Source organism: Oncorhynchus clarkii, chromosome 5 (assembly GCF_045791955.1).
Source record: "Oncorhynchus clarkii lewisi isolate Uvic-CL-2024 chromosome 5, UVic_Ocla_1.0, whole genome shotgun sequence".
Taxonomy (NCBI): Eukaryota; Metazoa; Chordata; class Actinopteri; order Salmoniformes; family Salmonidae; genus Oncorhynchus; species Oncorhynchus clarkii.
The window spans coordinates 47,664,225-47,674,912 of NC_092151.1; the positions used below are offsets into that span (position 1 = coordinate 47,664,225).

General features: G+C 41.9%; 1 protein-coding gene across 2 annotated transcripts; it reads left to right on the forward strand.

Moving 5' to 3' along the window:
• The first annotated feature begins 768 nt into the window (after window positions 1–768).
• LOC139408937 (serine/threonine-protein phosphatase with EF-hands 2-like) lies at window positions 769–10,686 on the forward strand. Of its 2 annotated transcripts, XM_071153433.1 has the most exons (19): window positions 769–1,247; window positions 1,540–1,594; window positions 1,716–1,733; window positions 1,901–1,909; window positions 2,318–2,445; window positions 2,615–2,669; window positions 2,922–3,097; window positions 3,328–3,442; window positions 3,557–3,603; window positions 3,728–3,894; window positions 5,063–5,099; window positions 5,792–5,941; window positions 6,289–6,639; window positions 6,973–7,158; window positions 7,373–7,515; window positions 7,881–7,987; window positions 8,440–8,603; window positions 8,709–8,796; window positions 9,738–10,686. In XM_071153433.1, exons 2-19 carry the CDS (start codon window positions 1,543–1,545, stop codon window positions 9,938–9,940), a joined length of 2,196 nt encoding a protein of 731 aa, XP_071009534.1. In that variant the 5' UTR covers window positions 769–1,247; window positions 1,540–1,542; the 3' UTR covers window positions 9,941–10,686. The 2 variants fall into 2 exon arrangements, with proteins under 2 accessions (XP_071009534.1, XP_071009535.1); XM_071153434.1 differs by lacking the exons at window positions 769–1,247; window positions 1,540–1,594; window positions 1,716–1,733 and having other exon boundaries at window positions 1,868–1,909; window positions 2,922–3,007.
• The last annotated feature ends 2 nt before the right edge of the window (window positions 10,687–10,688 follow it).

Consider the following 10,688-nt stretch of genomic DNA (forward strand, 5'->3'; position numbering starts at 1 on the left):
ACGATGTGGGAAGGCTTGAGATACTGCCTTTGTACCAGGGTGGGAGAAGAGACGGGACAGTTCGAAAACTAATGACGTCATTTTAAGTTTATAACCTGTGGTAAACTGTATCGTGTTCAGTACTCTCGAGAATAAACACTACAGATTGATTTTGGGACTGGTCTCTGTCCATTTTATGCAAATAAGAGTCTTACAAATTCTTAGGAGTGGACAGAGTGTTTAATTTAATTGGGTATTAAAACATATAGGAATTTAATTCCCGTAACACTTAACTCAAAAAGCATTGAGGCCTCGACGCCATCTTGTTTCGGGGCTAACAGCCCATTAGTCCAAACCTATGCTCAACAAGTTTAGTCTTCAAAGTCTTTTCCTTTTAGGAGAAATGGCCATGTCGTGATTGGTGATGTTTTGTACATTTGCAATAAGATTCCATTCGCCATCTGCTGGAATTTACCGGGACAGTGGAAAAATTACCAAAATCTGAACATTTTAATAAACGGAAACTGAATGTCCGAGAGACTTCCCGCAAGATCTGGCCCCGGTGCACGGCCCGCCGCCATCGGCGAATTTTACAAACATTCGCAGCCGTCTAGTAAGGGACCGTACATTTGCAATATGGAGTTTCTCATTGATCATACAGCAAATGCCGAAAAGTGCCCTTTATATTTATATATTTCATTTTCAATAAATATGCAAACATTTCTAAAAACATGTTTTTACTTTGTCGTTATGGATGGTGTAATGCAACAAAATGTGGAATAAGTCAAGGGGTATCAATACTTTCTGACAGCAATGTATGTTTCCTTCTGCCATGTGTTGCACTTTATCAGATCCTTCATCCATATATTCAGTATAGAGGCCAGCCATAGTGACTGTGAGGCTTAATCCTAATCCATTTGTGGCTTGTTGTTTTGATTAAGTGGTCACGGGGCTTGTCTGAGAAGACACTTGGCGATATTCACTACCAGCCTATAGCCATGGACTGGACTAGAGAGAGCTATACGACACCTGGAGAATGACTGAGGCCCTGTGTGTACCAACCTAGAGGTACCACCCATCATCACAAAAACAACTGGAACAAGTTGTCTCCTGTTTGAATAAATATGTCTGAAAAATCCTCCAAACATCGCTTTCTCTTCCCTCAACGTGTTCTGGAGGCTGAAAAGAGTTAGAAAAATAAGGTCTTTGCTGCTGATGTGCTAAAATACTGAGGGAGAGACCTCATCGTGGAGAGGCAACCTGGCCAGGTAAGATGGGTCTTGTAATTGTGTTGCAGTTTTCTAGTGTGATGAAGGGATTTGACTGCTTGAAATAGAGAAGGTTGTTGTAAAATATGATCATTATAGGGTTTGTTGGTTGACTATAATTTCAAGCTAATCTTGCCAGGCCCATTTTATATGTCCAAATATTAATCAATGACAGAGCAGTTAATTAAATGCACATTTTAATCATGGAAATAGTACTTGTAAATGTCTTCAATGAAAAAATGCATATTATTTTTTATATTTTTTATATAACTACAATTGTACCTCACACAAGGTCATGGGATGTGGATTTGCAAAATCAGACCAGCTGAAGAAACGCGACAGAGAAAGTAAATGCTTTTTCTCATGTATTATCACCTCTATAAACAATTAAACCATTATAAACCAGTTTGGATTAGCATAGAGAGAAATGAACTAATCTTCTCTGTCTTGTTTTTCTGTTACTTATAGCCAGCCTATTAGTCCCAGGTAAAGTCTTACAATTCAACATATGGCTAATTCAAATTTGTTTTCAAAATGGACATCAATGTTATTATCAACATCACATACTGTGAAAGATAACACTTGATTAACTAAGATTAACACTTGTACTTCTTTGGTTTATGTGTCTTTGTTACCTACAACGTGATGTGAAGCTGCCACAGGTGAGTCAGTCAGTCTTCAGCTCGAGGACTAAATCACTACAGATCATTATGGGGTATTTGAGGATCTGAATTTGTAATTGATGACTGAGTGCTCCAGTAGTTACCGTTAACATTATCATCAGACAAGCTAAGAATAGCTGTAGAACTCTTCAGACGGGTATCAGACACTCAGACAAGCTACAAATAGCTGTAATACTGCTTTAAAAAAAACTAAAGTGAAACAACTAAATATATAGTAGGTCCCATAATGATAACTAGCTACATTTGCACTGTAAACCTGTGTGTTCTTTTGGTAATGGGATCGTGATAGCAATGAGAGGGTTGTGAGTTCAAGTCCCACAGGGATCACATACTGTAAGTGCCTATGTGTTGTAATATGCTCTCTCCCGACGCTACTCATTCCCCCAGCAATGAGGGCAGCTCTCCTAATCCAACGTTGGTACCGTCAGTACGTGGCACGGCTGGAGATGAGACGCAGGTGCACCTGGAACATCTTCCAATCCATCGAGTATGCAGGAGAGCAGGATCAGATTAAGGTGGGACAACAGACACACATACCTAGCATTGCGGGAAAACTACACATTCATATGACACCATGTGATTCTTTTAGTTTTTTTTTTCAAATAGAATTTAATCAATTGTGTATTTTCTTCTTCTTCTTCTTCTTGTTCTTTTACTTCTTCTTGTTCGACTTCTTTATCTCAGCTCTACAACTTCTTTGGCTACCTCATGGATCACTTCACTCCAGCCAGCAGTGAGCGTAAGCTATCCTCTCACCTCATCCCCAGGCTATAGGCGAAGAAGTCAGGTGTACGAGATTAGGGATGTGTCCCAAATGGCACCCTATTATTCATATTGTGCACTACCTATGGGCCCTGGTCAAAGGTAGTGCACAACATAGTGAATACTAGATTGCCATTGGGGATGCAGCCCAGCTTTCCTCCCATTAGCTAATTTGACTAATTACCTACAGTACGTCCTCTGAAAAACCTGTGTCCTATCTCTGTCTTAGGGAACCTGATCTCACACATCTTCCGTGAGAACAACATCTGCCGTAATGTAGATTGGGAGAGGTACTTCTGCTACAAGAGCATTGAGGTACCAAAGCTGTACTCTGGTCCCCATCTCTCTTTCCCCATAACATGTTCCAATGCAGCTGAGCTGGTGGAGGCCTTCAAGAACAAACAAGTAGGTATTCCTACTCACAAGTGATCCAGCAAGCAAGTGTAGGCAGGGCCATCAGTGGCCTCCATGTGCCAAACATCCATTCTACCACCAACTGTTGGGCAGAGGCTTGCCATTATGCTAGTTTTCTCTGCTGACTGCCGTCTGTTGTTGACTTTCTACTAACGACTTTCCTCTGACTTCTCGTTTTTCCCTCAAGCGTTCTGTTCTTCTCTGTCTGTTTTTCCCAGTAGCAGCTCCATTCTCGCTATGTCCTTCAGCTCCTTGGGGAGACCTGGAGGCTGCTGAGGATCCTCCCCAACATCAGTCAGATCTCCACCTGCCACAGCAAGGAGATCACCATCTGTGGTAGACACATAACCACACATCAGGCTTTTAAACAATTCACTGGTTGTATAGCTTTATTGCTTCTTATGTTTTACCAACTTATCACTCACTGGTAAACCCTCTCCCTCCCAACAGGAGACTTACATGGGCATCTTGAGGATCTTTTGTTGGTCTTCTACAAGGTGGATGCAACTTTTTTGTCAACGCACCACATCACAATTCACATGACATGGTTCTCATTCATAATGAAGGCAAACTAATTTAAGCTTTCTTTGTATTTGACATGTGCTTACCTATCCTGATTAGAATGGTTTACCATCATCTGAGAAGCCTTATGTCTTCAATGGAGACTTTGTGGACCGAGGAAAAGATTCCCTGGAGATCCTCCTCATCCTGTTTTCCTTTCTCCTGGTCTATCCTAATGATGTCCATCTGAACAGAGGCAACCACGAGGACCATATCGTTAACCTAAGGTACTATCAGACATACTCTATGTACAGTATAATCCCTGCATTAACATACATAACATGGACATGTCTACTTCTGCTAAGCTTCCCAGTAAAGCAATGAAAACAGTCAAGCAGTGCTAAAAATAGCCCACATATGTAGATGACATTCCTATTCTGACAATTCTGAAACTTACTTAGATAATACCTTTGATACATGGTTATAACATCTACAGAAAATACAGAAATGCCAAAGGTGGAGGTGTTGCCGTTTACAATCAGAACAAGTGATCACACTACAGTAGCCATATCTAGGAAAACCAAACTTGCAAAGGCTGGGCCTAATATAGTGTATAAGAGGTCATACAATATGTTTTGTAGTGATTCCTATGTTGTTGATGTAAATAATATGTGTTGGTCTGTTGTGTGTAATGAGGAACAACCAGATGCTGCAATTGACACATTTATGAAGTTGCTTATCTCAGTTACTAATAAGCATGCACACATTAAGAAAATGACTGTAAAAACTGTTATATCCCTGTGGATTGTTGAGGAATTGAAAAATTGCATGCCTATTAGTAACTGAGGAAACAAAACAGCAAATAAGTCTGGCTACATAACCGATTTGCAAACAGGTCAGAACAGCTCTACTTATTTTTGTAAGAAGTGTTGACATGCTAAATGCACCGAGGTGTATGTTAATTAAAACTACTAGCACACAGCTCAGACACCCATGCATACCCCACAAGACGCGCCACCAAAGATCTCTTCACAAGAACAGAATATGAGAGGTGCACATAGAGCCATGGATAAATGGAACTCTATTCCACATCAGGAAACTGATGCAAGCAGATCAAATACACCTTATGGAACAGCAGGGACTGTAAAGAGATACACATAGGCACATACACATATACACATGATAAGACACGCACTCTACACTCGTGCACCTGGATGTTGTATTGTAAATATGTGGTGATGGAGTGGTGGCCTGAATGTGATGGGTAAGGTGTTATGAAAAGTAATGTCATGTAGTATTTTAAACTATGTTGCTGGACACCAGGAAGAGTAGTTTCTGCCTTAGCAGCAGCTAATGGGGATCCATAATAAATACAAATACAATTACAAATAATATCTTCTTCTCTGGTATTCCCCAGTAGAAACATCATTCAACACACGTTTCTTTCCCCCCCAGATATGGCTTTACCAAAGAGGTGCTTGGAAAATACAGGGTAGGTCTCACCTTGTGTCATTCTATAACATTGGATAATTGTTAAAATTGCTTTGCCTCTGCCCCAAACCAAGTGTTTTTAAAAAAAAACTATGATTTTCCCAGGGCAGTCCTATTTATTTGATATGGATGAACCACATCATAGGTAATTTATTCTGCTAATCAGAATCATCTAATCTTCCTGAGTATTATGTTAACCAGTGATCAGAGTCCACTTATATCAAGCCTATCTATTTCAGTGTGTAATGTGGGTCACTCTCCCTCTTGACTAAGGAGATTACAGGATCTTTCTCTCCGTCAACTGTGTGACTCTTCGTGACTCTCTTTCTCTTCCTCTTCCTCTCTATCTTTGTGTGTTTGTGTACGTGTGTCAGTCAGTCTTAAATAGCCAGCACACTGACCCAGTTAGACAGGAATACCTGTTTGTTTTAGGTTACATGGTTACAGTAGCCAATGGATAAACTGTTGGTAGATAACACCATCCACATCCGCTTAGTTCTTGATTAAAGACCTACTGTATTTGATGTGTTAATTGTGTGTATCCCAAAAGGAAAAAATGGCACTACACAGGTTACTGCACAGGCCTTATAGTTTTCAATATAATCAATGACGCTGACATGTTGAATCTTATACTAACATATGCATAATAAGAAATATTCTGATCGACATTGTTGTCACTTGACTTGTGCTTAGCTTCATGGCAAGAAGATTCTAAAGCTTCTCCAGAAGATCTTTAGCTGGTTGCCCCTAGCGACAGTAATTGACAACAAGGTGTTGGTTCTGCACGGCGGTATCTCAGACACCACGGACCTTCACCTCATATCCAGGGTGGACAGACACAAAGTAAAACCACACTAACACCTCACTTAAAAGAATAGTTCACCTGTAACAAAGTATAACCTCACAGAACCCTTCTCTTTAGTTCACCCACATTACTTAAATGTAGCTGAGCATCAATTAGACACTAATTGATGATTCATCTTAGCCTATTCTAGCCTTAGTATAGACAGGTGTAATGAACACCCCAAAATAGTGGGTCCCTAAATATCCCTAAGCCTAAATATATAGAGGGCCTGAGAAGCTTAAGTTCATTGCATGCCCAGATCACTTTGCTAATTGTTTAATAATGTCTGTGCTAAGTGCAGCATTGCTCACTGTAGAATGGATCATGACAATACTTGTATCTGTAGTATGTTTCAGCTCTCCGGCCTCCCAAGAGGAAGAGGCAAAACAGGTCAGGTATGACGGACTCCGATCTAGAAGACGATGACCCAACCGCCAAGCCTGTGGACAGCAGCAGACGCCGGGTCCACTCCCTGACCCACAGCAGCAGCACGGGGACCAGGCATGAGGTCCAGCGTCGCTCCCTGCAGGGCCTGAACAACAGGGTGACGTGCTCTGTAGAAGAGGAGCTGAAGGAGAGACGCAGGCAGGCCGGACTTAGCCAGTCCTACGGAGACCTCCGTAACTCCCTGGCTAACTCTGACTCTGACCCAGACTCTGGAGAGCTGCTGGAGTCGTACGGGGACGAGTGGAAACAGGTAACTGAGATCATACACCATTTACATCACATATTTGCTAGAGTATGAATAAAGTTAAAATAACAGTTTGTGATGTTTTAGGAGGATTATCCATATTGGGGTGAAATGATTAGGATAGCAGGAGCTGATGGAGTTAAAGGCTGACATTTGTTTATATTATGGGGTGGAATTGATTTGAGTTCTACCTTTATTTGAAGAATAGCAAAGATGATTGAAAGCAAGAGAGACTGATTTGGGTGGACATTGTTAGTCTACAGAACAAGTGAATGGCCATCCCCCTAGTGGTGGTGTTAACTAGTAACTACACCCTGGTGTTGTCTGTCTGGGCTGCAGATTGTAGACATGCTATGGAGCGACCCCATGCCCCAGGATGGCTGTGTCCCCAACGAGGTGCGAGGTGGAGGATGTTACTGGGGTCCTGATGTGACAGAAGAGGTCCTGCGACGTCACAATCTCACACTGCTTATACGCTCACATGAGTGCAAGCAAGAGGGCTACGAGTTCTGCCACAACCGCAGGGTGAGGAAAGCCACAGACATAGCACAATCAAAAGAGAATGAAATATGCAATAAACTGTAGCAAAATGTTTTTACTGCAGCCATCTATTTGAAATTAAAAAGGAATACAAACTCTGTGAGTGTTTGATAAAATCCTCTAAAAGTAGGCAAAATAGCTTTGAGTTCTAAAGCAAAATAGAACCTTTGAATAATGCTTGTTCTTTCTCTTTCTCTAGGTCCTAACTATATTTTCTGCATCTAACTACTATGAGGTGGGAAGCAACAGAGGAGCGTACATCAGGATGGGTCCTGACCTGGTGCCTCACTTCATCCAGTACCAGGCCAACAGGGCTACCAGGGCGCTCACACTGAGACAAAGGTAACATAGGTCACACGAGCCACAGATAGATGATTAAATGACTCTGAGACACAGGCAGCCCAATTTCTGATATTTTTCCCAGCTAGTTAGTGTTTTTCACCAATCAGATCAGCTCTTTTGGTAATAATTGGGGAAAAAGATCAGTTGGACTGCCTGTGTAAACACAACCATTGTGTCATCTGTGCGGAGAAGGTCATGAAATGGCACTCTGAACAATTGAATATCAGACTAAAAGAAGATTACCTCAGATGTGTATATGTCTGACATCTCACACATACCACACTAAAAACCCTGCAGTGAATTCCTTGTATACCTCAGACACATTATCCACTGTGTGTGAGGTGGTTGATGCCTTGTGTTTTCAGTGTTGGGCGGACTGAGCGTTCAGCTCTCAGGGCTTTGAGGGAAAAGCTGTTTGCACATAAGTCAGACCTTATCAGTTCCTTTCAAGAATACGACCCGGAAAATACAGGTACTGAACCACGCACTCACCGTTTCACTCATATCACCTACCAGGAACCTCTGTTCCCCTTAGTACTTTAGTGAATACATTATATAATGTTGACTACTATTCATCACCATCTAGTGGCAACAGTATATTTAGCAGTCTTAAAATCCTACCATAAAGGTTCCAAATGTACACTGAATGGTGTCAACATCAAATCATGTTTTATTTTATCTCTCTCTGTGATGATTGTCTTCATGGCCCAGTATAGGATATAGATAAGTTATTTATGCAGTAAAAAGTCTGTCCGTTTTTTATGTTTATCTGTGTGATCACTGCATGGTCTGGTCTCTCTCCCAGGGCTCATCTCTCTGTGGCTGTGTTGAGATTGGGTTTACCTTGAAGGGTTAGTGTAGCAGTTTGAGGCTGACTGTGTGACTGCGGCATGGTCTCTGTAATATGGCTGTGTGGTCTCTCAGGGCTGATCTCTCTGGGCCACTGGGCCTGTGCCATGGAGGCTGTGTTGAGGCTGGGTCTACCCTGGAGGGTGCTGCGTACTCAGCTAGTGGGAGACACTCTGGATGGCATGCTGGACTATCATCTCTGGTTCAGAGAACTGTCCATCACCGAGCCCAACACAGAGGTGAGGTTTACTAACACACAAACATAAACATACATACGCACACACACAAAAAAACAGCAAACAAGCACCTAACAAAATTCCTGGTTGCTGCCTTTTATCTACCAGCTCTCGAATGCCAGTCTGCTTGAGACCATGTATAAGCACCACTCCAACCTGGAGACCATCTTCAGGATCATAGACACAGACAACTCAGGTGAGTAAATAATCAGCTTGGCCCAGATACCTGCCCTGTTGTGTTTTACAAACATGACCTTTCTCAAGCCTCTCAGGCCCCTCTCTGTCATAACATACAGAGAGCTTATTAGTAACAAGCTGAATATGATGTTCCATTGAAAACAAAGAGATTAATTGAACTGCATTGATCCCCAGAGGGAAAATTGGATGTGTCACCAGCATAGGACACCTACAGGAACAACAGACACACATGTAACAGACGTTGTGCTTGCTTAACAGTACTTAACTAGGCAAGTCAGTTAAGAAATTCTTAATTACAATGACAGCCTACAGTAGGCTATAGTTTCTTTCCTAAAAGCCCACACTGGTGGTACTCAATCTCAGATCTTCTGCCTTGCGCAAACACGTGATCGCATCCCTTGACCAATTACACTATAGAAAAGCTAGTGAATCGATAGGGCAACTAGAGACATTTCAAGCTGGGGAGTGAGGCTACGAATCCAACTCTGTTACACAGGCACATATCAGAACACATAGACCTGATGTACTTTATTTTTCCTTGTCTGATCTGTGGGCTATATATCTTACATGTGAAATAAACCCACCCGATTGAGTATAAATCAGTACCATATGAAGCCAGGTTTAAAACGGTAGATTGTCACCGTCTTTCACTCAAAGACCCCTAAAATTATTCTGGTGCACTACAGATTAAATAATGTGTGATCTGGAGGGGGGGGGGGACACATTTCTATTCAAATATGTAAAGCTGAAGCAACCAGATTCCACAATAGAAATGTAAAGGTCATTCCCGATTGAGTCGATATATTGCATTCACGGTTAACACTGCATAACATTGCATTTAAATGTCAATCACACTTTAATGCTAAACTTCCATGATGCAGATTGAATAGAGCCCATGATCTAAAATACAAAGCACTATTCTATTTCATTGTCTCCCAGGTCTGATATCGTTTGAAGAGTTCCGTCAGACGTGGAAGCTGCTTAGCTCCCATTTGCAGACAGAGATCAGTGACGAGGCCATCAGTGACCTGGCCGTCTCCATCGACTTCAACAAAGACGGCAGCATAGACATCAACGAGTTCATGGAGGCCTTCCGGCTAGTGGGAGGAGACCTACTGCAGAATGAAGGTGACCCCCACTGACACATCTTCAAACTGGAATCTACTCATTGCAAACAATGGTCAACAGTACCATAGGAGGGCTTCCAGCCGACCTACTGCAACAACGGACATGATAAAGCACTTCAAGAGGAAATACAGTATATTACTACCAACTGGAATCTACCCATTCAAATCAATGGCCTAGCACCGGAGGGGGTAAACGGTATGATCGGGCGAGGGCTTCCAGCAACCTGCTGCCACATGAACAGTAGTCTTGCTTGCCAACCTCATGGTGCTCCACCATGCTGCGGGGATGGACTACAGGAATGCTAGTGAAAAAGGGGGATGAACCTCGAGTTTATTTATTTCTCTGATACCCACTTCTAGAGAAAACACACTACAAACTGGGAATCTACTTATTCCAATCAATGGACCCATTTCAAGCATCTCCAAAAGGACAGATATTTAGAACCAATGAGAAAAGATGCAACATAGTCAGAAAAAAGAACAAGATTGAAAAGATTTTGGGGCATATTGATTATTCATACAGGCCTCTCTCAATAGGTGACCATAATAATATTATGACCTAAGGAAATATTGATTCTATAGATGAAAACTATACAGCCATTAGCTAGTCATTGTGTGAGAGACCCAGACAGAACACGGGATATGGATTTGCAAAGCATTCGTTTTAGAAATGGTGCCTATGCTTGTGTAACAGATTAAGACTGTACCAGATAAACTCACCAACAGACTAAAATGTTGCTAATGGTGCCATTGAATCAGATCC

What these genes read in the sequence shown, in the direction of transcription:
- LOC139408937 (XM_071153433.1), top strand. Translation starts at nt 1,543, where the DNA reads ATGGGATGTGGATTTGCAAAATCAGACCAGCTGAAGAAACGCGACAGA. An exon ending in AGGCCTTCAAGAACAAACAA is followed by an intron (nt 3,098 to 3,327) that starts GTAGGTATTCCT and finishes TTTTCCCAGTAG; the next exon opens with CAGCTCCATTCTCGCTATGT. An exon ending in CATAGACACAGACAACTCAG is followed by an intron (nt 8,797 to 9,737) that starts GTGAGTAAATAA and finishes ATTGTCTCCCAG; the next exon opens with GTCTGATATCGTTTGAAGAG.